The sequence below is a fragment of the Salvelinus fontinalis genome, chromosome 27 (genome assembly GCF_029448725.1).
Source record: "Salvelinus fontinalis isolate EN_2023a chromosome 27, ASM2944872v1, whole genome shotgun sequence".
Classification (NCBI taxonomy): domain Eukaryota; kingdom Metazoa; phylum Chordata; class Actinopteri; order Salmoniformes; family Salmonidae; genus Salvelinus; species Salvelinus fontinalis.
Genome location: NC_074691.1, coordinates 11,607,425 through 11,633,997, shown reverse-complemented (window position 1 = coordinate 11,633,997; position 26,573 = coordinate 11,607,425). Strand labels below are relative to the sequence as shown.

General features: G+C 42.3%; 2 protein-coding genes across 6 annotated transcripts in view; one reads left to right on the top strand and one right to left on the bottom strand.

Annotated features, from left to right (window-relative positions):
- The window catches only part of arhgap18 (Rho GTPase activating protein 18), a 24,215-nt gene extending 9,848 nt beyond the window's left edge, over positions 1–14,367 (top strand). For 3 of the 4 annotated variants that reach the window (XM_055884726.1, XM_055884724.1, XM_055884727.1), the window contains 13 exons: positions 3,796–4,031; positions 4,356–4,416; positions 5,067–5,233; positions 5,919–6,084; positions 6,192–6,283; positions 6,647–6,724; positions 7,157–7,316; positions 7,482–7,564; positions 7,662–7,868; positions 9,420–9,566; positions 10,033–10,160; positions 12,297–12,379; positions 12,915–14,367. In XM_055884726.1, coding sequence (XP_055740701.1) covers positions 3,796–4,031; positions 4,356–4,416; positions 5,067–5,233; positions 5,919–6,084; positions 6,192–6,283; positions 6,647–6,724; positions 7,157–7,316; positions 7,482–7,564; positions 7,662–7,868; positions 9,420–9,566; positions 10,033–10,160; positions 12,297–12,379; positions 12,915–13,006 — 1,700 coding nt within the window. In that variant the 3' untranslated portion in view covers positions 13,007–14,367. The remainder of the gene's footprint in view (positions 1–3,795; positions 4,032–4,355; positions 4,417–5,066; positions 5,234–5,918; positions 6,085–6,191; positions 6,284–6,646; positions 6,725–7,156; positions 7,317–7,481; positions 7,565–7,661; positions 7,869–9,419; positions 9,567–10,032; positions 10,161–12,296; positions 12,380–12,914) is intronic. The other variant, XM_055884725.1, reaches the window with a different exon arrangement.
- On the bottom strand, positions 14,015–26,573 carry LOC129825039 (enoyl-[acyl-carrier-protein] reductase, mitochondrial). 2 transcript variants are annotated; one of them, XM_055884728.1, is made up of 10 exons: positions 25,786–26,573; positions 18,368–18,465; positions 17,803–17,934; positions 17,443–17,586; positions 17,151–17,253; positions 16,960–17,062; positions 16,786–16,859; positions 16,583–16,643; positions 16,385–16,457; positions 14,015–14,559 (listed from the first exon to the last, which is right to left on the bottom strand). In XM_055884728.1, exons 1-10 carry the CDS (start codon positions 25,938–25,940, stop codon positions 14,396–14,398), a joined length of 1,107 nt encoding a protein of 368 aa, XP_055740703.1. In that variant the 5' UTR covers positions 25,941–26,573; the 3' UTR covers positions 14,015–14,395. The 2 variants fall into 2 exon arrangements, with proteins under 2 accessions (XP_055740703.1, XP_055740705.1); XM_055884730.1 differs by having other exon boundaries at positions 14,015–14,556.

The window sequence follows — 26,573 nt, the reverse complement described above, 5'->3', positions numbered from 1 at the left end:
AGCTGTATTCCGACCATAAGCGAACAGGAAAACGCTCATCCAGAGGCGGCGCTCCTAATGGCCGGGGACTTTAATGCAGGGAATCTTAAATCAGTTTTACCTAATTTCTATCGGCATGTTAAATGTGCAACCAGAGGGGAAAAACATTCTAGACCACCTTTACTCCACACACAGAGATGCGTGCAAAGCTCTCCCTCTTCCTCCATTTGGCAAATCTGACCATAACTCTATCCTCCTGATTCCTGCTTACAAGAAAAAATGAAAGCAGGAAGCACCAGTGACTCTGTCTATAAAAAAAGTGGATAGATGAAGCAGATGCTAAACTACAGGACTGTTTTGCTAGCACAGACTGGAATATGTTCCGGGATTCTTCCGATGGCATTGAGGAGTACATCACATAAGTCACTGGGTTTATCAATAAGTGCATTGAGGATGTCTTCCCCACAGTGACTGTATGTACATACCCCAACCAGAAGTCATGGATTACAGGCAACATTCGCACTGAGCTAAAGGGAGGAGCCGACACTTTCAATGAGCGGGACTCTAACCCAGAAGCTTATAAAAAATCCCGCTATGCCCTCCGACAAACCATCATACAGGCAATGCGTCAATACAGGACTAAGATCGAATCGTACTACACCGGCTATGACGCTCGTCGGATGTTTCATGGCTAGCAGTGACACGAGCCTACCAGATGAGCTAAATAACTTCTATGCTCGCTTCGAGGCAAGTAACACTGAAACATGAATGAGAGCATCAGCTGTTCAGGACGACTGTGATCACGCACTCTGCAGCCAATGTGAGTAAGACCTTTAAAACAGGTCAACATTCACAAGGCCGCTGGGCCAGACGGATTACCAGGGCGTGTACTCTGAGCATGCGCTGACCAACTGGCAAGTGTCTTCACTGACATATTCAGTCTGTAGTACCAACATGTTTCAAGCAGACCACCATAGTCCCTGTGCCCAAGAACACTAAGGTAACCTGCCTAAATGACTACCGACCCGTAGCACTCACGTCTGTAGCCATGAAATGCTTTGAAAGGCTGGTCATGGCTCACATCAACACCATTATCCCAGAAACCCTAGACCCACTCCAATTTGCATACCGCACCAACAAATCCACAGATGATGCAATCTCTATTGCACTCCACACTGCCCTTTCCATCCTGGACAAAAGGAACACCTATGTGAGAATGCTATTCATTGACTACAGCTCAGCGTTCAACACCACAGTGCCCTCAAAGCTCATCACTAAGCTAAGGACCCTGTGACTAAACACCTCCCTCTGCAACTGGATCTTGGGCTTCCTGACGGGCCGCCCGCTAGGTGGTAAGGGTAGGTAACAACACATCCGCCACGCTGATCCTCAACACTGGGGCCCCTCAGGGGTGCATGCTCAGTCCTGTCCTGTACTCCCTGTTCACTCATGACTGCATGGCCAGGCACGACTCCAACACCAGAATTAAGTTTGCTGATGACACAACAGTAGTAGGCCTGATCACCGACAACAATGAGAGATCCTATAGGGAGGAGGTCAGAGACCTGACCGTGTGGTCCCTCAATGTGATCAAGACAAAGGAGATGATTGTGGACTACAGGAAAAGGAGGACCGAGCACGTCTCAATTCTCATGGACGGGGCCGTAGTGGAGCAGTTTGAGAGCTTCAAGTTCCTTGGTGTTCACATTACCAACAAACTAACATGGTCCAAGTACACCAAGACAGTCGTGAAGCGACTGGGCATGACAAAACCTTTTCCCCCTCAGGAGACTGAAAAGATTTGGCATGGGTCCTCAAAAGGTTTTACAGCTGCACCATCGAGCGCATCCTGACGGGTTGCATCACTGCCTGGTATGGCAACTGCTCGGCCTCTGACCGCAAGGCACTACAGAGGGTAGTGCCTATGGCCCAGTACATCACCGGGGCCAAGCTTCCTGCCATCCAGGACCTCTATACCAGGCGGTGTCAGAGGAAGGCCCTAAAAATGGTCAGACTCCAGCCATCCTAGTCATAGACTGCTCTCTCTGCTACCGCACAGTAAGCGATACCGGAGTGCCAAGTCTAGGTTCAAGAGGCTTCTAAACAGCTTCTACCCCCAAGCCGTAAGACTCCTGAACAGCTAATCAAATGGCTACCCGGACTATTTGCATTGCCCCCCCCCCCCATACTGCTGCTACTCTGTTATTATCTATGCATAGCCACTTTAATAACTCTACCTACATGTACATAATTACCTTGACACCGGTGCCCCCGCACATGACACAATGACTCTGTACCGGTACCCCCAGTATATAGCTCCGCTATTTTTATTTACTGCTGCTCTTTAATTATTTGTTATTATTATCTCTTACTTTTTTGTTGTATTTTCTTAACTGCATTGTTGGTTAAGGGCTTGTAAGCATTTCACTGTAAGGTCTACACCTGATTTTATTTTATTTCTCCTTGCCCAGATGGTCCATACACCTTACAGGTGTGGCATATCAAGAAGCTGATTTAACAGCACGATCATTACACAGGTGCACCTTGTGCTGGGGACAATAAAATATCACTTTAAAATTAGCAATTTTGTCACATAACTTGACACAAATATGGTATTGTGTTTGAGGAAGCGTACAATTTGCATGCTGACTGCAGGAATGTCCACCAGAGCTATTGCCAGGGAATTTAATGTTCATGTCTCTACCATAAGCCACCTCCTACATTGTTTTAGAGAATTTGGCAGTCTGTCCAACCGGCCTCACAACCGCAGACCACTTGTAACCACGCCAGCGCAGGACCTTCACATCTGGCTTCTGCACATCTGGCTTCTGCACATCTGGCTTCTGCACATCTGGCTTCTGCACATCTGGCTTCTTCACATCTGGCTTCTTCACATCCGGCTTCTTCACATCCGGCTTCTTCACATCCGGCTTCTTCACATCCGGCTTCTTCACATCCGGCTTCTTCACATCCGGCTTCTTCACATCCGGCTTCTTCACATCCGGCTTCTTCACATCCGGCTTCTTCACATCCGGCTTCTTCACATCTGGCTTCTTCACATCCGGCTTCTTTACATGCGGGATCATCTGCAACCAGCCATCCGGACAGCTGAGGAGTATTTCTGTCTGTACTAAAGCCCTTTTCGTGGGGAAAAAATGAATTGTGATTGGCTGGGCCTGGGCCTGGCCCCCAAGTGGATGGGCCTAGGCTTAGATTAGGGCCTAATTTATTTAAATTGAGTGATTTCCTGATATGAACTGTAACTCAGTAAAACCCACTGTTGCATGTTGTGTTTTATATTTTTTGTTCAGTACATACAGTAGAGCTGACTAGGATAGTCTGGTCTGTTGTCCAGCCCATGTTATTTTTCAATACCACCACATAATGATTTCTTATTGCTTTCATCCACAGAAGACAATAGACTTGCTTGATCCTACAGGATCAGGAAATGCCTATAAAAAGCACTACAAAAGTCTATTGTTTATTAACTTGACATTCATTGTTTTGTCTGGAGAACTTAAAGCAGGAACTTCCTTTTGTTTCCATTCCTTTCTAAAACAAGATGGTTTGTGTTAAGGGGTTAGGAGTGAGATCCTTCCCTGTTTCATGTCTTTCTCTATTCCCAGCCCTCAGTACATAAAAATGGCATAATAGTAATTGCATAGTAATAATCTATGAATTACTTGTTTATTTATTTTTCAATAAATGACTGTGTCCTCACTAGTCTTCAGGCCTACACCCATATCTTTCCCATTAACATACTACTGCTCTTTTGGTGCAGCATCATCATCGCTAACTCAACTTGTCTGTCTGTAGAGGGGGAACAGGAGGAGGCATGGCTGACGGAGGCGGGGCTGGCCACTCTGTTTGACGAGTCTGCGTCGGACCCCGAGGACATGATGGGGCTGTTGTCCACGCTGACGCGCACCCAGGCCGCCGCCGTGGAGAAACGTGTTGAGAAGCTACAGCAGACCCTCAGGAAGAGGAACAAGCAGCACCAAGTACCTGACGTCAGAGACATCTTCAAACTCCCAGGCACGCCAGAGTCAAAGGTCAGCCTACCACCAGTCCCGTTTAAAATGCCAGTCATGCCTGAGATGCCTTGCTACATAAAAAACCCAGTGACTTGTTTACCATAGTTGGTTAATATAATTACTAACCACAATATCTGTTAATGGATACCTGAATGTGAAGTAATACTTAACTGAGTATCTTAATATTATGCAATAGAAGGTCTTGTACTCACAATTGGGGTGAAAAATATGACTTTCTACAATATCAGCAGTTACTTTTAGTAGTTTGAATCAATAATTGATAAAAAATGACCTATATTGAATTCTGATGAGAGCCTGCTTCTGTTTTGTATTATGTTGCAGGAAGATGAAGCCAAGTCACCAGAGAGAAGTGAAAACAGGAAAAAGGATATTACGACAGATGGCATGTACCACAAGTTCTACTCACTAAATCTCTGTCTGGGCATGTTGGTCTATACCTATAGAAAACATCACTGACTCGCCACAAAAATGAACTGGTATTTCTATCCACTGTGTTGTTGCTTTTATGTGATACTGTAGATTTCCTGAAATGGTTCATGATCACAGGAAGCAGAAGTGAAGATTCTATGGAAGAGCTGTTGAGAAGATAACTCGGCAGTACACACACACAGGAAGCAGGGACATTGCCTCTTGTCTGTTCGCGCCACCCCTCTGACCTTAACATGAAGGCTGTCAGGAATCCGCTCCCTATCTTCCATTATCCACTTGCCTGTTTTCCTATTAGTGGAGATGGCAGGGAGGCACTGCAGTTCTGTGTCAGGGCCAAGGCCTTACATGTCTGTTTGACATGGGTCACAGAGGGCAGACTGGCTCTCTGGCTGTTGACTTCCACAGGACTAGTCGTTGTCCCTTAGTTTCCCTTCAGTGGGCAGAACAGTCACCACCACCTAGTTCTAATCTCCCCATTGCTGACTAAAGACTTTGTCCCATCTGTGGACTTTCACACATCTAATTCATGAATTGCCTGTTATCTCTTGCTGTAAGTCTAGCTTTGAATATGTCCCAATAATAACTCTGTGTGTGTGTGTACAGGTCAAGCGATGGGGCTGGGGAACAGGGCAGGCCCTGCTGAGCAGAGTGTGTCTGAACCTGAGACAGACATCAACCTAGAGGTGTCCTTCTCTGATCAGGCCCTCAGCTATAAGGAGGGCTCAAAGGGCAGCAGTGAGGCTCTGACAGACGCAGATGACAAGCTACCTGTGAGTACCCTTTTAAACATTAACACCACCACACAGATTGACTGAGCCGCTCATCCGGAGCAAAGTTTACATGCCAAAACAGGAAGTGTCACTCGTCAAAATAGCAGGATCCCATAGGCCAGTTTGGGACAAAGGATTTCAAATATTTATATGTTTTTTGGCAGAAGCAAAAACTGTGCCCTGTAGTGTTTATGGATTGAAACATGTTTCTGTTTTTACTTAGCCTACATCAGTAATGATTGACTAAATTATGTTTTGAAATTTATATGGGCCATTATTTACAGTGTAATTGTAGGCCTAGGCCTACTGCTTGTGTACTAGTGTAAGTTATATGACATTGAATGATGTCATTTGCACTGATGATAACATTATCAATCAAAACCTTTTGAATAGAGTTTTTGCATCATATAATACATTTCAGTCTAAAAACTGTTCTAGACTACTGGTGTATCTGAGTTCTAGAGCCACCACCTAGTGGAAACACCAGGTGGTTCCAGATACTCCAATAATATGTCAGGGTCATATTCAATAGGCATCAAACAGACCCTGTTTTGGTCTCTGACAAGTCCAATACGAAGCGCTTGTTTTCATCTTCCATTGCAAAATGTTTTGCTACGGTGTGCACTAATGAATACAACCCAGTTTTGCTAACTCCTAATGTAACCTTTGCTTCGCTATATGACAGAACTTCAAGTTAAGCAGAGACAAGACAGGGCTGACCAAGGTTGGGGACCTGTCCCCCCAGGACATGAAGAAGGTGCACCGCCTGGTGCTGATAGAGATGACCGCTCTGTTTGACACGGCAGGCATCGACCTCAAAGCCCACAAAGCAGTTAAACTCAAGGTCAAAGGTAAGCCAGTATGCTAGAACTGGAACACAACTGTATAACATATCTAAGAACCCCGAGGACTGTCCCATCAAGCTCTGACACAATTATGTTTGATGTGTTTGTTCTAGAGTCTGGCCTGTTTGGAGTTCCCCTGGCCGCCCTATTGGAGCAGGACCAGAGGAGACAGCCAGGGACCAAGGTGCCAATCATACTGCAGAGGGTGAGCAGCACAACCTCTCATTAACCACTGATCCTGGTTCTCTTGAATCATACAGTACGTCTGAATGTCTGCTCTGCAGTAGAAATCTCTTCAGTTTGGTGTAGTGGTAATGGCATTGTTATTTTGGGGCGGCAGGTAGCCTAGTGGTTAGAGCGTTGGACTAGTAACCGAAAGGTTGCTAGATCAAATCCCTGAGCTGACAAGGTAAGTCTGTTGTTCTGCCCCCGAACAAGGCAGAAAACCCACTGTTCCTAGGCCGTCATTGTAAATAAGAATTTGTTCTTAACTGACTTGCCTAGTTAAATAAAAATGTGCTGTTGATTTGGTGGTTTAAAGCTTATAAGTGTGTTCTATTGTTTCCAGCTCATCTCTCACATAGAGGACGAGGGTCTGGACACAGAGGGGCTTCTACGGATACCCGGAGCAGCCATAAGAGTCAAGGTCATTGTTCATCGTTGTTGATATATCTAGTCCTGCTTCATTCAATGTCTGGAAGTATGCTGTAACAACAACTTAATGTAGCCAAATTCTTATTTCCCTAATGGAAAGGTTAGTGTAGATGATATGATTAGTGTTGTACTGTAGGATGATGTGATAAAGCCTCCAGTGTGTGGATGTGTTTCACTATACTTGTGGGGACCAGAAGTCCCCACAAGAATAGTAAACAAACAAAAATTGGGGACATCTTGTTGGTCCCCACGAAGTCAAATGCTATTTCTATGGGGTTAGAGTTACGTTTATGGTTATGAGCTAGGGTTAGGAGTTAAGGTTCAGGGAAAATAGGATTTTGTGCCCCCACAAGGTTAGCTGTACAAGACTGTGTGTGGGAGAGTGCGTGTGTGTTAACATGTGACCTATGTGTTCGGCTGGCAGGCGGTGTGTGTGGAGCTGGAGGGGAAGTTCTACGAGGGCCTGTTTCCATGGGAGAGTCTGAAGCAGCACGATGCAGCCAGCCTGCTCAAGCTCTTCATCAGGGAGCTGCCCCACCCGCTGCTCACTGTGGAGTACCTCAGCGCCTTCATCGCAGTGCTTAGTCAGTCCCCCTATACATTATGAACCACACTTTCTATACATACAGTGGTGTATACTCATTTACAATGTTATCTCGATTCCGTTTGCGTTTTGTCTTAAGTTGACTTATGGATTAGTAAAGCAATCCCATTGTGGTTGTGATCTTGTTCGTTTGCCTTACTCACAGAACTGCCAACTAAGAAGCAGCAGCTGCAGGCTCTCAACTTGCTGGTCCTGCTACTTCCGGAGTCCAGCCGTGATACACTAAAAGTAGATGGCTCTTTTCCTGTGCTAGTTCTCTAGCCAATACAGTGTAGTCTCATGTTATCTGTTGGAGACATTGTAATGTATCTTATGGTGGTTTCAGGTGCTGATGGAGTTCTTTCAGAGGGTCATAGACCACAAAGAGCAGAACAAGATGACCTTGAACAACGTTGCCGTGGTGATGGCTCCAAACATCTTCATGTTTAAAGGCTTCCGCAACAAGATCAGTGAACAACAGGAATTTTCCCTGGCCACGGAGACCGCCAACATCGTCCGACTACTCATCAGATACCAAAACCTGCTCTGGACGGTAGGCTCAAGTCACGGTGCCTCATTTATCAATATTGCGTAAACTAAAATACTACTTACGAATGGAGTTTTGAATGTTTGTATGCATAGAAAAAGTGTGATTTAACAAACAATCATACAAGCATCATACACACACACACCGGTAGGAGATAACCATTGATAAATACCAATTGTTCTCAGCCTCAGTGCTCATGTACGACCGTGGCTATTTTCATTTCGAAACACCCCTAATTAACCATATATAGTCAATCATGAAGCCTGTGGGGAAATACAGCACCGTGCCATGAAATACAACGTCGCAACCCAAAAAAGCGAGAAAAAAATATATATTTTCAGAGACTGAAGTAGAGGTGCTAGTGTCAGAGATTGAGTACAACCAAAAAAAATTATTTGGTTGCTCAGCTGTGGCTTGACCAGTAACAATGAAAACATATCTACAAAGAGAAGACTGTAAAGACAATTTGTTTATTTTGCAATGGCAAATGTACTTACAATGAGTAGGCCATCCATCCTCAACTCTCCTGCAGGCGTTATAGGCCAACATTACTGTTCTGCAAAATGAACGAGTCGTGCAAATCACATAACATTAAAAGTGGAGGCCTTTTCTGTTCACAGTCTTTTTGGGAAGGTGCTTTTACGGTGACGTGGGTGCCGTCTATTGCTTCGTTAGTATTGGATGTCAGTGGAGGCTGCTGAGGGAGGACAGCTCATAATAATGGCTGGAATGGAATAGTATCAAACACATGGTTTTCATATGTTCGATACCATTTCATTGAGTCTATTCCAGACATCAGATATTATGATCTGCCCTCCCCTCAGAAGCCTCCACTGTTGGCTCTGCATCTGAATGTCATGTTTACTTTTTTTTTTAAAGTGGGTCTTAAATCCTCACAAAAATCCTATCAGATTTGATTTGTGAAACGATATCTGATGAGCCAATCTGTGCATTCTGGAGAAGAAAAAAAAGTCCCACCTGTCTCTAAAAACGTGCTCTTTGCGAAATGCAGCGTTAGCCAAATCCTCCAACAGAGCAAGATCAGCCTATCATTCTATTTCCCATTGTTAAAATACTATAAAAGACAATGGTTTCACTTGAACTTTGTGCCTATAATTTAACAAATGACTGTACTTTGTATTGATTGTTATCGTAACAAATGCACTGATGTGGTCAAATGATATGCCTGTCAAGGTATGTTGCATGAATTCAAATTGGAAATACAATGAAATTGAATATAATTGATTTATTACTCGCATAATTTCAGACATTTTCAACATGTATTTCCCCCATTCTATGCTTGACAGGAAGTTTACTTATTCCACCACTTGTGCGTACGCATGGCTGTGTGTGAATTTACAGACACTCGAGCAAATGTTCATATTGATAAATGTCACACTTTGTGTGGAAATGATCCCACGCATGGTTTACGCACAGATTTGTGCCTAGGCATGATTGATAAATGAGGCCCCTGGACTTTATGTATCAGGCTACTGTATGTAATTGGTATGGCTCTTCAATGGCACAATTTGTAATTGTATCTTACATTTTTCACAGATTCCTAAATTCATAATGAATCAAGTCCGAAAACAAAACACGGAGAACCAGAAGAAAATGAGCAAAGACCGCGCCATGATGAAACTCCTAAAGAAGATGGCCTATGAGCGAGAGAAACACGAGAAACAGGAGAAACCCCTCTCTGAGGTGAGGGCAGCAGTAGCAGACAAAGAAAGGTGTCTGTTTGTTTATAGCACCTGTATATGGTATTCCAATTGGCTCTGCGACCGTACTGAAAAGCAGTTATAGCTGAGGGCAAACCCATGCTGTTGAATGAATCAAGAGGAGAATATGTGAATGACTCGACTCAAATGCCTTCTGCGCTTCCTGGTTCAAGTGATGAAAGAGGGGGAGTGGCTCCCCTGTGACACCTATTGGCAATATGTAGAACTGCAACTCCGTTTTTTTATTGTTTGAAAATGACAATAATGAAGAAATTGCATAATATAACAATTTGAATACCTCAAAGAATATTTGTATTGAAGAGCAATTTTCAATAAATGCTTTTTGTATAACTGCTGTACATTTGTAGTGGTGTAGTATGGAGTACAGTAGCGACACTAGTATTATGTTGGTTAGCTGAGACATGTCTGTGTTGTCTCTCCCCATGCAGGTGGACAGTAGTTCTCAGGGCTTCATCAGGGTCCAAGCCCCTCAGTTTTCGAAGGTCTCCATGGCTGTCCAGCTGACTGAAGAGTTGCAGGCATCTGATGTCCTCAGCCGCTTTCTCAGCCAGGACAGGTGAAAACAACACCCCTCCCTCCCCCTGTTCTCCGAGGGGCACTACTGTCATCCCGTTACACACCAAAGGCTTGCAGTCACCTAATGATTACTCTCAGCCCACTCCCTCACACAGGGTATTCTGAGTGCAGTTAAATTACACTACAGAGACATTTACACCCTGGGTGGGTTATAACTGAGCAGCCTATGGGAACTGTTATTTCTGTGACACTGCACGGCGTGGCTCTGATTTCTCTGTATTTGTATACTGCCCTAGAAAGGCAAAACAATGCTGATTTTCATGATTTCAACTGGCTCAGAAAAGCTGCCAGCCTGTGTCTCGTCCCGACTCCCGACACGTTCATTACCAAAGGACAGTTGGAGATCGAATTTCAATGTTGCAAATGTCGGCGAGACTGACAGCAATGCTATTACAAATCTCTGCTGTTGAAAACCAAATGCTAGTCTAAAATAAATGGGAGATAATTTCTAGATGCTTTTTACAGTGTAGCTCTAGTATATACATTGCCTGGCTGGGCTGATGAGACAGTGGATTGCGCAGTCACATGGAACAGAGTGTATAGGCATTTCGACATCATAGATGATTTAGCCGGTACTAACTTGTGGAATAGACACCGGCTGGAATGCGGTTTTAACCAATCAATGGCCAGGATTAGACCCAGCCGTTGTGTATATATAAGTGATAATGCACTGATGTATTATCTTATTATGAAGTAATTTGATTTGACCTACAGTGAGCTCCAAAAGTATTGGGACAGTGGCAATTGTTGTTTTGGCTCTGTACTCGAACACTTTGGATTTTAATTGATACGATGACTGAGGTTAAAGTGCAGACTGTCAGCTTTAATTTGAGGGTCTTTTTATCCATAACTGGTGAACCATTTAGAAATTACTGCACTTGTTGTACATAGTTGACCATGAGTATTGGAACAAATTCACTTATGTGAATTAAAGTAGTGTAAAGGTAAGTATTTTGTCCCATATTCATAGCACGCAATGACTACATCAAGCTTGTTGGATGCATTTGCTGTTTGTTTTGGCTTATTTTTATTATTTTGTGCCCAATAGAAGTGAATGGTAAATAGTCTATTGTGTCATTTTGGAGTCACTTTTTATTGTAAATAAGAATAGAATAGGTTTCTAAACACTTCTACATGCATGTGGATGCTACTATGATTACGGATAATCCTGAATGAATGAGAAAGTTACAGATGCACAAATATCATACCCCCAAGACATGCTAACCTTCTCATCATTATAATAACAAGGGAAGTTAGCATTTTTTGGGGGGGTATGATATTTGTCCCAATACTTTTGGTACCCTAAAATGGGGAGACTATGTACAATGTATTTCTAAATGGTTCACCCGATATGGATGAAAATACCCTCAAATTAAATCAGAAAGTTTGCGCTTCAACCTCATAGTCATATTGTATAATTTCAAATCCAAAGTACTGGAGTACAGAGTCGCAACAAAAAATGGGTCACTGTTCCAATACTTTTGGAGCTCACTGTATGACCCTTAAAATGCAGATACTGCACTCTGCCTTTTGTATGACCTTAAACAACTATACGGGTAATGCAAAGGCGAAATGCGTTTATCCAACTGTTTTGTTGTCTTTCCTGTAACTTTGTATGGTCATTTATTTGACTTGGGTCATAGGTCAAATCAGTGGTCATGGTTGATATGCAGAAAAAATGAATTAATAATAAGATAATACATCAGTGTATATCACTTATCTACTGATGACATATTTCGCTGGACAGCAAATAAACGTTAAAGCCATTTGTCTCAGTTTCCCTGTTTGCGTAGTTACTGCTCTTTGCAGTGAAAACATGGTGGCACAAAGCCAAAGTGCAGTAACTTCACTTACTGCTGTTTGCCTTGGTTTTTACTTGGATTTTGTAGTTACTGCAAATTTCACACTCCATTTTCTCTCAAACTGAACATAATTGAACCAGAACACTTGGTCACAAGCTTAAACAAATACTACAAAACCTGATTTCAGTCTTAACTCAATTTTGACCAAAAGTGTAGTTACTGTATTTGTATTTTGCCTTTGTAGGGAAGTATAAAACTCAACTGTTTATGAATGTTACTCTATTTGTAATTTGGTTTTTTTGTTTATCCCTCAGTATGTTGTCTGTGTGTGTGTGTTCTAGCTCTGTGTCTGTGAAGAGAGAAGATCTGTGCCTTTATGAAATTGGAGGGAATATCCGTAAGTATTGCACAGTGGCGTACAAAGTCATTTAACACACAAACCATCTCATATATCTTAGGTGCCATTTCTAGTTTCTCAAAAAGGATGATTCTATTATAAAGTATTATCTGTAAAAAAGGAAAAGGGGGGGGGGTAAAGAAAAGCGAAATGTGAACATCCTGCAGTAGACTGTATTCAGACCATATTCTGCTGTAAATTCATAGTAGTACCATCCAGTAAGTCATTAAAGGTGTTTTAAGGACATGGTTCAAATCCCACCTTCCCGTAATTGGAGACAGTTTGCTACAGCAGGAAAATGCAGCAACAGGAAATGTGAATTATTATGAGTATTATAATTAGTGGACATTTTGTAGGGGTTGATACAGGGAAAATCAAATCAGAAATTTCAAAGTAGGAATTACAAACTCCAGAAGCCTCTTTTTAAACCTCAAATACACTACAAGTTTTGAATTTCCTCATGCAACAGGGTGATCAATTTAAGAGCCTATCTGTATGTCAGACATGTTCTTTGCTGTGTGTTGTTCCTGAACAGAGGAGCGCTGCCTGGATGAGGAGACCTATATGAAAGACCTGTTGGAGCTCAACCCCAGTGCAGAGTGGTTCATCAAGTGCATCCAGAGATAGGATATCTGACTGCTCACACCCTGCAAGGAGAACGGACGGGGGTACCGCAAGAGAAAAGATTTCTATCTACTTCACCATGACATGCTAATGTTAAGGCTGACCACTGGACCAAAGGACAGGTATTACAGTGTTAATGGTGTGTCGTTTAGAATGCTACTGGAAGTCCAACTGTCAACGCATGAGGAGTTGGACAGTTGTGACCGAGGAGAGCCACTGAACAATAATCTGTGATACGTCTGTGTGTTGATGATGATGATGATGAGGGCAATTTCCTATACCATCAAGGTCCTGGATTAGTTGATCGTAATGATCAATACAGTAAATGGTAAAAAAAACAAGAAAATAGTAGTATTATAATGTTATAAAAATGACAGGTTTGTCAGACAACATTGTATTTACATTAAATAATAGACATGGAAGCTCTAATATGATTTGTTTTACTCTGTATTCTCCCTTGTAAGATGGTGAGTGCATGCCTCCCCTAACTCAATTTGTGTTTTACTGTAGTTCTTTGTAAAGGTTATTATTTGACTCGTTCCATCTCACCCAAATACTGTCCAGCGACGTCTGTAATCAGCAATGTCAGTGCTCAATATTGCAGATAAATAGACAAGTTACTAATTTGCTGATATTTCAAAACGATTCTTCCCTGTTACTACTTTATAAATTCACTGCCAAATCATAATGTATGGTGAGCTGAAGTAGTTGGTGGATATAACACTCCTTAGTTCTCATAGAGGGTATTCTAGCCCCAGTTTGCTATTAGGCACTTATCTGTGGGGTCCCTCTGAGCGATCCCTCCACTGTGACTTCTGTCCGTTTCATGTTGACCATGTAGACAGAATATGACCAGTGAAAGAGACAGCCAATGAGAATCAAAGGGATAACGTTAAGTACATTATTTAAATGTGTTTGTTAACATCAGTTCTCAAGCTGTGGTCCTAAACTAGCATTTCAGGTTGCTTCCTAATAACATTAAAGTGTGCAAAAGATACTTTCAATGGAGGAAACGGTTTAAAATAATTTAATGTGTATGTCTGAACATTTCAATTTAGAAAGCAAAAATGATATAACTACAGATATGACTGTGCTGTATGAACTGTGCTAAACGATGTGATTTGTATACCCTCTCCCTGCCCTTATGTTGTGCTTTATACTGTAAATATGACTGTTGAAAGATGTCCCTTTTTTGTTGTTGTATACTATATGTTCTACAGCTTCTAAAATGACCACTAAACATTTTGTAAATAATTGCATAATTACTCCTTTTTGGTGTGTGTGCTCATTTGGTATAATGCTACAGACACAGATAAATAAATAAATGAAAAAAGAAAGCAAAATAAAAAGTTTCCCCGAAGGAGGATACTGTGTTTTTTGTTTTGCTTGTGACTACATGAGTAGTACATGTTTCCTGTGATGCGCCTGTACTGTGGCCTGGAGGGCTTGGCTGTAGTGGTGGAAGGGAACTTGGACACAATGAGGTGGCTGGAGCTGGCCAGACTTCACTAGATCACACACAGAGGTCACCATGGCCTGTAGCTGCGTCACATCTGCTGGGGAAAGAGAGACACAACAGACCCATATGGAAAATATATAGATGAATTAAACATTCTGCTGTTCTACCTGGAACTTGTAAGTAATACATATGGCAGCAAATACACTGAGAAGATTCATAGGTTCTTGTGATATCTGACATACCGTTGGTTAACATTTAGACATAACAGAAATGTTGCATGCATTGTTTATACAAACATAAGAGACAAGCTAAGCCTTCTAAGGTCTCATACATAGGACATACACATTTCAAAGCTCTTGAATACAACTGTCTCACATCACTTATTAAAGAACGTCTGCCATGAGTAGGTGGAAAGGGGGAGGAGAGGATGAAGAAGGATGAGGAGTAGAGAGCTAAAGAGGAGGAACAGATAAAGAGGGGAGAAAGGAGGAATTACTTCTATAGAAGCAGTGAATCAATTTCGTTATTAAGTGGAGATCCCTCAATAATTCTCACAATAGCACATTGGTAGCAGTATCCAGGTTTCCATCCAACTATTTCATGAGAATGAATTACCTGACACATGAAAAAAGTCACGACCGGGCTGATGGACACATGAAATGCCGGTACAATTTTATAAATGTCGACAATTTGTTCGTTCGACATGATGGGATCTTTTTGTGTTGGTCAAATTAATTATGCGAAAAATGGCGGTGGAAACGCCTATATTGATGTAATAACCTTCATATCGAATTAAACTTGAAGCCAGGCGAGGATATGTTCTCTGGTCCTCCCACTACGACTCGGGAAAGCATGCAGTTTATTAGGATCAGATTAAATAAATCATGAGCTTGATGCTCCTTTCCAATAAATATCGAGGGTCTTATTCTGGAGACATGATGATCGGTGCTTGACTACCATTTTACAAATACAAATAATATCGGTCTTATCCATAATATTCGCAATGTAGGTAATTTAGCCTACCCGCACTGTATCTGCACGCTGTTGGCTAGAGCGCATGTACCAAGACCGGAGTGGGCATATTCGCTATATAACGCAACAGCTTTAGTGACAAAACCATCAGTTTAGTTGGAAATGCGATGCGAAACCCATTTAAATAGTATTTTTAATTTGGTACATGGGAATTTAACAGCAAAAGTTATTTTTATGTGCACTACGTCATCACGCACATCATTTTATCTACAAAAGTCAGTTTGATGAAAACAGCTCTGGTACGAAAATGCGCATATTGTTTTATAGAGATTTTTGAATGTTCGCATGAAAATCTGTTGCAAATTGGATGGAAACCTAGCTAGTGACAAATATCAAAGCTAGGCTAGCTTTGGTTAAAACCATGAATGGAAGACCAAAGGCATAGCTGTATATAAATCAACTGTCCAGTAGGTGGTGCTGCCCAGCCTTAACCATGAAAACTCAAACCTGAAAATGTATAGTAATGCTCATGTTTTTGACTTATAAAAACAATGTGAAACCTATATGGAAATAATTAATTTTTGTCGAGGTTACATTGTCAGAATATACACACTTTTATTATAATATTCATAGATGACTGATATAATTCATATATTCTGCCTCAAATATGTCACAATCATGTATTCAATTGTGTATGTCATATAAGGAATATACTGTTAAGTCAACACATATACAAATACACCATTGACATATAAGGACAAATATACAAAATCTTACCAGATACTATGTAATTACATTCATTATTTGATTTTTGTAATCATTATTTTCTTCTGCCATACAAGATTCTTATTTGTTTTTCATGATTATTTTCCACATGGCTCAGTCTTTGAAAGTTGGATAAAGTGTACACTAGAGTGTTAAAGTGAGTGAGCTTTGTGCAGCAAGTTTACCTTTACTGTTGTTTCTTTTCCACTGCGTCATCCAGAATCCTTGTAATGTTATATTCTTAAAAATGAGTGATTTCTTTTCGAGAGCCAAAGAAAACAGAAATGTCAAGGATTCGCTGTCAGCAAGGTTACATATGGTGCAATTTACAGTGCAATTTGAGAATCATTTGCGATTATGTTGAACAACAAATATGAACTCACAGCTGGAATCTGGAGAGGCTTTTTGGCCATCCCACCATATGTCACTAATGTTGCCCCATCACTGTGAGGGCATTCAAAAAGAGGGATTAGCTTTCACAGAGAATCAGTCCTTTCAAAGCCTAAATTAACATGATGGATTACATTATTTATGCAGACCATGTTGTAGTAAAGATTTAGGCTAGAAACCCTCCTCAGAAACCCACCAAAGACTAGAGAGGACAAGTCCACCACTCCGGCCTCCAACACAGTTCAAACCCAGGATGGGCTTTGGGAGCTCCTAAAATGGCAATACATTAGTGTAGTCTACAGTTGACTGTTGGAAAGAAGCTAATACCTCTAATCTCATCATACATTTGATGGTGTATCTATTCACTTACCTGAATTACGTTATCCAGACCCAGACATTGCAGGTCTTCTTCGGTGATAACAAAATCAGCTCCCATCGATTTTAGTTCCTCCTCCAACTCTTGTCGATTGGGTCTGAGAGAAAACATGAAAAATGTACTCATTGAATTTGAATATGAATACTGTTGTTATGTTCTGGGTCGATACTAGACAGAGTCCCCACCTGTCTCTGATGATGTTGATGGTCTTCACCCCCAAGGCAGCAGCTATTTGAATGACAGCCTGACCCACTGCACTGTTGGATCCATTCTGTATCACAGTGGCCCCTGCAGACAGTGAATAAATGATTGAATTAAGTAATTATTTATTAATGAATTAATACTTGTTTACTGCTTATGAAGCACCATTTCATAAAACGTTTCACACTTGAGTAACAGTAGCTTGTACAGGCATCAAGAATGACCAAAAGGACAGTGTCCCACAGAAATAATGTTTATCGAACTACTGTTGTCTACCTGGTTTGAGTGTCACAAAGTCCTGCAGCATCCTGTAGGCAGTGCAGGGGTTCACCCCGATGGTAGCAGCCCCCAGCAGAGGGATGTCCTTGGGGACCTGGAGAAGGTCATCAGCCTCACACACTGCCTCTGTCCTCCATGTACCTTTAAAGAGAACCCCACCCAAACGCTGTCTCACAATGATGATGTCATGTCACACAACACAAATACAACAAGTAGTTTGAGACTCTTGTCTCAATCATTTCTTATCACTAGGTCTTGGTCAGGGTAAAACCGAAGGTATCCACATGGCCCTCCCACCACTGTGGTTTTACAGACAGAAGAGGAATGTACTGTAGTACTGATGTACTGTTTTCTCACCAAAGCCGGCATCCCACGGTATGGCCCAGTCTCCTGGTCTCAGAGAGGTGACCTTCCTACCAATCTCCACCACCTCCCCCACTCCCTCATTCCCACCCACAGCAGGAAACACTGGAAGGATTGGGTATGTGCCTGTGGATTACAATGCAAATAACTGTTTTAGGCAACAGCAGCGGGAGGCAAACTGAATGTCTAGAGAGAATCTATGGTAACATGAGGTAACCGGAGCCAGACTCCAGCACCTTATGGGTGCAAAAGGAAAAGTAGGATAATAAGTAGGATAAACCAAGGTTATGCCAAATTTAGGGTTAGGGTTATGGTTGAGGCTGGGGTTAGGGTTGAACCTGTATGCCGACATGAAGCTAGGGTTAGGGTTGTGGTTGAGGCTGGGGTTAGGGTTGAACCAGGATGTGGACATAAGCCTAATGTAACCCTAGCCCTGTTCAACCACCTCTACATACTTTATTCTTAGTTATTATGAAGTGTTACCACATCTCTTGAAGATACAATCTCGATTAACTGATTATCTATCATGTATTTTTGATTCATGCAGTATGAATGTTACCTTGTAGCATGTTAATATCAGCTGGATTCACTGGTGCTGCCAACATCCTCAGTCTGACACTATGTTGACCCAGGGCTGGCAAGGACATCTGCTCCATTCTATTATATGGACAATAACACAATCATGTAAATTAGAAATTGCCATCCACATTGATGTTTATGTGTTTCTTTATTCATATTGAGGAAACAAGATTACAGCTACAGTTAGCTAGCAATGATAAAGATTTACAACTGGGGAAACAGCACATGGCCATACTGTCTTTGACAATCTTTTTATATATTTTTCAATTAGCTTTGGGGCTGAAGTTGGCTCCTCTCCTTGTTCGGGCGGCGATCGGCGATCGACGTCACTGGCTTTCTAGCCATCGCCGCTCTATTTTTCATATATCCATTTGTTTTGTCTTGTTCCATACACACCTGGTTTTCATTCCCTAATCACACTAAATGTATTTAGTCCTCTGTTCCCCTCCATGTCTTTGTGTAAAACTGTTTTGATGTTATGTGGGTATTGTTACGCGCCAGACTTTTGTTTATGTTCCATGTTTTGGGCACGTTATATGTACTTCTGTGCTTTTGTTTGGACCGGAATAAAAAGTGCGCCTGTTAACTACACTCTGCTCTCCAGCACCTGACTTCGTCTCCAGTACACACCTTTAACGATTTTCACAAGTATGTGGTGAATTTTCAAAACTCTTAGTACAAAACTCCAAACTGGTAACACTTGTAACGCAGCAAGTCTTATATGTAAAGCCTTCTATTGTGCCCTCATTGATCCAGTATGCAACCATTGATCCAGTATACACCCATTGATCCAGTATGTAACCATTGATCCAGTATACTGTGAAACACTGATTTAATCACCCAAAACACAACGCAATGATATCTTCTCAATTTAATTGTTTTAATGACTAGTTAATCCTACTAGAAAAAATGCAAGATACATGTTTCAAAATAGCCCTTTGAGTGTAATTTGCTACAGCACTGTAAGTTACAGTACATTACACTGTTTTCACATTAGGAAACACACTTACTTTAGCCCTCAGAATATTCTCTCTTTCTAGCCCATGTCTGATCAAAGGTGTGATCATTAAAGGTGTGATCATTGAAGGTGTGATCATTTCACAATCATTGATGAAAAAACAGATATATTGTTCCGATATAATAAAAAAATAGGTGTACTGTAATCAAATTAAATAAATCAAATTAATTAAATAAACATAACGTTTAGCATGGCACTAGTTTTCATCATGCCGGTCTTGAAAATTTGGCCATAGGCTCTTATCGACATTACAGTAAATATTCTCATTGTTTATGCACCTGGGGAAAAAAAACTTTTGGCAAGGCAAACTCGACTTGAGTGGGTTGAGTCACTGATGTTATCTTCCTGTCCGGTCTTGTGCCCCCTTGGGCTCGTGTGGTGGGGGAGATCTTCTCTGCCTTGTCTCATGGTCGTAAGTTTGTGGTCTGTTGATATCCCTCTGGTGTTGTGGGGGTTACACTTTGACAAAGTCGGTGGGGTTGTATCCTGCCTGGTTGGCCCTATCCAGGGGTATCTTTAGACAGGGCCACAGTGTCCCCCGACCCTCCTGTCTCAGTCTCCAGCATCTATGTTACAATAGTCTATGTGCCTGAGGGCTACGGTCCTTCTGTCCTATCTGGTGTTTTTCTCCTGTATTATCTGGTGTCCTGTGTGATCTTAAGTAGTAGCCCTCTAATTCCCCCATCTCTCTCTCACTCTCACTCTCCCCTCCCGGAGGAGCTGAGCCCTAGGACCATGCCTCAGGACTACCTGGCTGTCCCCATCCCCAGTCCACATTGTCGTGCTGCTGATCCAGTTTCTACTGTTCTGCCTGCGGTTATGGAACCCTGTCCTTTTCACCGGATGTGCTAACCTATCCCGGGCCTGCTGTTTTGACCCTCTCTCTCCCTCTCTCTCACCTGCTGTCTCGACCTCTGAATGCTTGGCTATGAAAAGTCAACTGATATTTACTACTGAAGAGCTGGCCTTTTGTACCCTCTATAACCACTGTGATTATTATTTGATCATGCTAGTTCTATGAACGTTTGAACATCTTGATGAAAGATCTGGCCTTAATGGCCATGTACTCTTATAATCTCCACTGGCACAGCCAGAAGAGGACAGGTCACCCCTCAGAACCTGGTTCCTCTTTAGGTTTTTCCTAGCCACCGTGCTTCTACATTTGCATTGCTTGCTCTTTGGGGTTTTAGGCTGGGTTCTGTACACAATCTTTGTGACAATCTCTTCATGTAAAAAGCTTTATAAATACATTTGATTGATTGATTGAAGTGGATTTAGCAGCTGACATCAATAAGGGATCATAGCTTTCACATGGATTTACCTGGTCAGTCTATGTCATGGAAAGTTTTTCGTAAAGTTTTGTTCACCCAGTGTACATATGAAGTGGGTAAAACAGTATGTAAACATTATTAAAGTGACCAGTGTTCAATGACTATGTACATAGGGCAGCAGTCTCTAAGGTGCAGGGTTGAGTACCGGGTTGTAGTCGGCTAGTAACAGTGACTAAAGTTCAGGGCAGGGTACAGGGTAGAGGCCGGCTGGTGGTGACTATTTAACTGGAGATAGAAGCTGTTTTTCAGTCTCTCGGTCCCAGCTTTAATGTACATATACTGTCTCCGCCTTTCAGATGGAAGCGGGGTGAACAGGCTGTGGCTCGGGTGGCTGAGGTCCTTGATGATCTTCTTGGCCTTTCTGTGAAACCGGGTGCTGTAGATGTCCTGGAGGGCAGGCATTGTCTACCTGGTGATGCGTTGGGCTGACCGTACCACCTTCTGGAGAGCCCTGCGGTTGTGGACGGTGCAGTTGCCATACCAGGCGGTGATACAGCCCGACAGGATGCTCGCAATGGTGCATCTGTAGAAGTTTGTGAGAGTCTTGGGGGCCAAGCCACATCTCTTCATCCTCTTGAGGTTGAAGAGGCACTATTGTCTGTATAGAGAAACCATTTCAGGTTGTCAGTGATGTGCACGCCGAGGAACTTGAAGCTTTTCACCCTCTCCACTGGGCCCCGTTGATGTGGGATGGGGGGTGTGCTCCCTCTGCTGTCTCCTGAAGTCCACGATCAGCTCCTTTGTTTTGTTGACATTGAGGGAGAGGTTATTTTTCTGGCAGCACCCTGCCAGGGCCCTCACCTCCTCCCTGTAGGCTGTCTCATCATTGTTGGTAAATAGGCCTACCACTGTTGTGTCATCTGCAAACTTTATGATTGAGTTGGAGACGTGTGTGGCCACGTGTGTGGCCAGGTCATAAACCTGGCGAAATCCTGCACGGAGCCTTCACCGTGCTGCCACTTAAAGAGCGCATCAGCAGTCAGGAAGGAGGAAATAAAGATAGCTCCTCCGGCTCTCTGTGTGAAGCGCTCGGTTGGCGCGCATTTTGACAGTGTGTGCAACTCTGCGGAAGTCTTGTTGATTTTCAGCTTGCTTAGTTGTAAAGTTGATCCGCCGGTGTTACCGCTTTAGGTCGTGGTTGTAATATTTTGGGACCGCTCCTGTCATTGTTCGCATGGAGTAGTAGCAACATTGTTGTGAAGCTTTGAAAAACAAACCATCAGGTGTATCAGACGGACAGAAAGTGCAACTGCAAGCCTGAGGTCAACTGCTAGGAATACCCCCTCTCTCTCTTACTCTCATTTCCCCTCTATTGCTCCAGTACTTTACTCTGCAGCAGACTTTCTTTTTTGTCAGGACGCTCCCTTTGCTGTTTAGTGTCGTTGGACTGTTAGTCCCCTGCCAGTTGTATTTGGTGTGACATTTTAGTTAAGAGAGTTTCTGTGAGAGTTATTGTTTGTTGTTGTTTGAACTGTATTGCTTTTGTGTGGGACTATTTACATTTGACCGAGAAGATTTTTTGATATTTTAAGGCCTTTGTTTGATCTATGAATTCCCCCACCCCACACATCCATTCATATCCCCTGCACTCCTCCCCTGGGAGGTAATACAGATTATTACAAATCATTTTATGTTGATGACTGGGTTCTTGTCAATTGCTTCTATGAAGTTGCAGTTAAATTGCTCTGCCATTAATATTGTTTGAGGTATTATTGATTGGGTTACCCCGTGTGTCTGGCTACCTGGTAAACAGGCAGTGTTGCCAACTTAGCAACTTTGTCGCTATATTTGGCGACTATTCAGACCCCTCTAGCGACACATTTTCAAAAAATCGACTAGCGACAAATCTAGCGACTTTTTCTGGTGTTATTGGAGACTTTTGAAGACTCTGACGTGAAAGCCCGTACCGTTCTTACTCTTCTCAACGAGCAGCGGGTGCTGCCGTGGGCCCCACCCCGATCCCAAAGCACTCCCAGTCCTCGTGCAGCAGTCCCTCCCAGCTGCAGTCAGAGCAGGAGATGTTCACCCCTCTGCTTCCAGACTGCAAATGAATCGCGCATGCGGTAAGCAGCTGCTGGCTGATCCCACCCTGGGCGGGATGTATACGTAAAATGTTCTTTGTCTAAAATAAATCACTGCATTTGACTCACACAGCCTCAGTCACTTACTCACCTTGTCCACTGTGTGTGTGCCTCTCTGTGACATAAGCTAAACATCTAGCTGGCTAGCTCATCATGTCTCAGTCTAAACTGTACACTCAAAAATACAGAAAGGAGTGGGAATCAAACCCTGAATTCAAAGGCTGGTTGAAGCCGTTTATTGAAGATGATACACGTGCATACTACCTGTATTGTAAGGCTGATTTCTACACCAAACTTAGTGATGTAAAAATACACATGACAACTGAAAAACATACTCAAAAGGCAAAGCCTTATAACAGTTCCACCCAAAACAAGCTGCCATTTATGGTTAAAAAAATTTACTCTGCAAAAAAGGCTGAGGCCACCATGGCATTAGCTATCACTGAACACTGTTCCATGCTGGCATGTGATCACATTGGAGAAGCATGTAGAGCTGCTTTCTCAGACTCCACTACTACAGAAAATATTTAACGGTGTTCTAGGACCATACTTTCTGAAAAGGTTGGTCGCAGATGTGGGTAACCAGCGTTTCAGCCTCCTCCTCGATGAGTCCACGGATGTAAGTGTTTCTAAGTACCTGGGGGTTGTGATAAGGTAACTTTAGTGACACCAAGCAGACAATTGTATCAACATTTCGGGGCTTGTTGAGTTGGAGGGAGGAGATGCCAAGTCTATAGCCCGTGCTGTTGTGGCTTTCCTCGAGAAGTGTTGTCTTAAAAAGAGAAACTCCTGGGGATAGGGACTGACAATGCCTCTGTTATGACGGGGATTAACAATGGGGTCCATAAAGTGCTGAAGGAGGAGTATGGCCTCAAATATCTGGTTCTTATTCGCTGTATGTGCCACTCTCTGCAGCTTGCTCACATATTTAGGGTGTTTTTTTACTCACTTTTTGTCTCTCCCACGACGTTATTCCTCTCTCCTACAGCGTCCATCACAATTACATGCACATGGCCAATTATGCAAATTAGGCGATTACTTCATTTAGCAACTTCTAGCAACTTTTAGGACAGCCAATAGCTGCTTTCCTTACTGAGGAGTTGGCAACACTGCAAGCTACACTCAGTCTCTTCTTCAGATGTGTGTGCGTCTGGTAGTGGGTCTCTATCTAACCTACTCTTTTCCTTTCGGCAGGGTTAATACCTTCCTGAGCCCGAACAAAAATCTTTATCCTCTCTAACAATACCACTACAACCTTAAACAACTATATGGGTAATGCAAAAGGAAACTGCACTAAAATCTAAATGTGTTCATCCAACTGTCTTGGCTGTCTCATGCTGTGTGTGAAGGTATGTCATGATCAGGGATGCCTGAACTTGGAGTCCTGTCACGACTTCCACCGAAGGTGATTCCTCTCCTTGTTCGGGCGGTGCTCGGCGGTCGGCGTCGCTGGCCTACTAGCCATCACCAATCATTTTTTCCTTTTTCGTTGGTTTTGTCTTTGGTTCATTCACACCTGGTTTTCATTTGCTTTAATTTCTGTGTGTATATTTACCCCTGTTCCCCCGCTTAGGTTTGTGCAGGGTTATTTTCTTGTTGCTCGTGGAGGTTTGTTCCTCAGTTTATTCACATGTGTACCGTGTGTTAAGTATAGTAAGGAGCGTTGTTTTCCTCCTTCCGTGAGTGACTGTGTGTTCCATTTGTCTTGGGCGTCTATGGACATTGTACCTGTACCGTTTTGGGACTTGCCTATTAAAGACGCTACATTGACATCTCTGCTCTCCTGCGCCTGACTCCTTAACTACCTTCAGTACGATTACGCAACAAGTCCGATAGAAAACCAAGGCAAACTGCAGTCAAAACACAGTGGAACAAAGCCAGAGTGCAGTACATATATTTTTTTTACTGGCATTTGCCTTGGTTTTTACTAGGATTTTGTAGTTACTGCAAATTTTCTCTGAAACTGAATATAATCGAACCAGGACACTTTTTGTCACAAGAAAAAAAAACATACAAAAATTAATAATATAAAATAAATGGTCACAAGATAAAATGACACTACAGAGTCTGATTTCAGTCTTAACTAATTTTGACCAAATGTGTAGTTACTGCTGTTTTCAATTGTATAGCAGATGTGGAAGGACCACCAGAGGGCAGGCTGGGCTCACGGATAGTAGCCCAACAAGGCACGTGAGACAAGGTAACCAGAGTCAATTAAGCACAGCTGACGGTACTAATGACATATTCTCTTTCCCTTATAAGAGAAGGGGGGGACTATCTCTGGAGGATGGCCACCAAGAGAGGGGAGCTATCCATGAAGAACATGTGACTTTTGTTGTAGTTTAAAGATAATTGTATTGTGTTCCTGTTTAATCTGGAGAAGAAGATGTATGTTTTTCCTTGGGAGATTTTCATTGATTATGTTGGAGTGTTTGTATTGACCAAATTCCCTCAATAGAGAACTGTGTTCAATCAAGAAAACCTACTCCTGGCTCGTTTATTCCACCTTTCCGCTTTAGTGATGCCAAATTACTTGGTCCGCTCACACAGAGTACATCTATTAAAATCATAAGTCATTATAATAGTACATTACAGTATATATCATACTATATGTTTATACTTTACAAACGTACATTTTCATTATGTAGTTTGCAATCTGTAGTAGAAAAAAACTGAAGTAATTAAGTTAAGGATGAAGTAATAGTAAAATGTATTTTAACAAATAAGAAGACAATCATATTGAAAGTAATGTCAGCATTGCATTGTGAAAAGCAATTACTTTATATGAACATGTATTGCAATGTGAAACATGTATTTCTAGATGAAATACTGATACGGTTTGGTGAAAAGTTTTGAAACAAGAACCTTTTAATGATCTGTATTTTCATTTCACAGTGAGCATCTCAAATTCCCTCTCAGATGTCTTCCAATCGACACACAGGTATGACAACATCATATGATCCCTTACCTGACTGTGTCATACTGATGTCCGTGCTTTCTGTAGACCAGTGCTGAGCAGGAGTGGAGTTGCCGTAGAGAACCAGGGGCCAGGGTGGTTCTGCTCTCTCTCTGCCACAAGGACAGCACTCTCTCCTGGGTCAGTCTGAACAGAGGCCTCCTCATGACGATTGATGCAGCAAAGGCCACACTCTGGATGCACCAGTTCTACTTCTACACTGGGCATTAATGGTACCTCCCAGTAATCTCACTTCCTTAAACCTGACAGTCCTGATAGACTGGGAGGGTGAAGAAAAAATGTGTTTTCCCGTATCTCATCTCCATTGTGGTGGTGACCCTGAAGCTAAATACTTCACGATTGTGTAACAGCCTTCTAAAAATCGTAAATTCCCAATGCAGCTCATAAGAACGAAAGTCGGGAAAAGATAAAGTTGTTATAGCAGGGAATACATTCGTAGAGCTGAATTGAAGGGATAGTTCACCCAAATTACAAAATTACCCATTGGTTTCCTTACCCTGTAAGCAGTCTGTGTACAAGGTATGATTTGGTTTCCAACTGCTAACGTTTTAGCATTTGTGGCACAAATCCCATTCAAGTCATGGTACAGATATTAGAATTTTTCGACCATGTCCAAATCATCCAATATTATCTCAAATTGAATGTGAAGCTCAACAAAGTCACTCAAAGATGATTTGAACATGATGCACACACATGGATTGCTGTCATACCTTGTCCATAGACTGCTTATAGTGTAAGGACCCAATATATAATTTTGTAATTTGTGCAAACTATTCCTT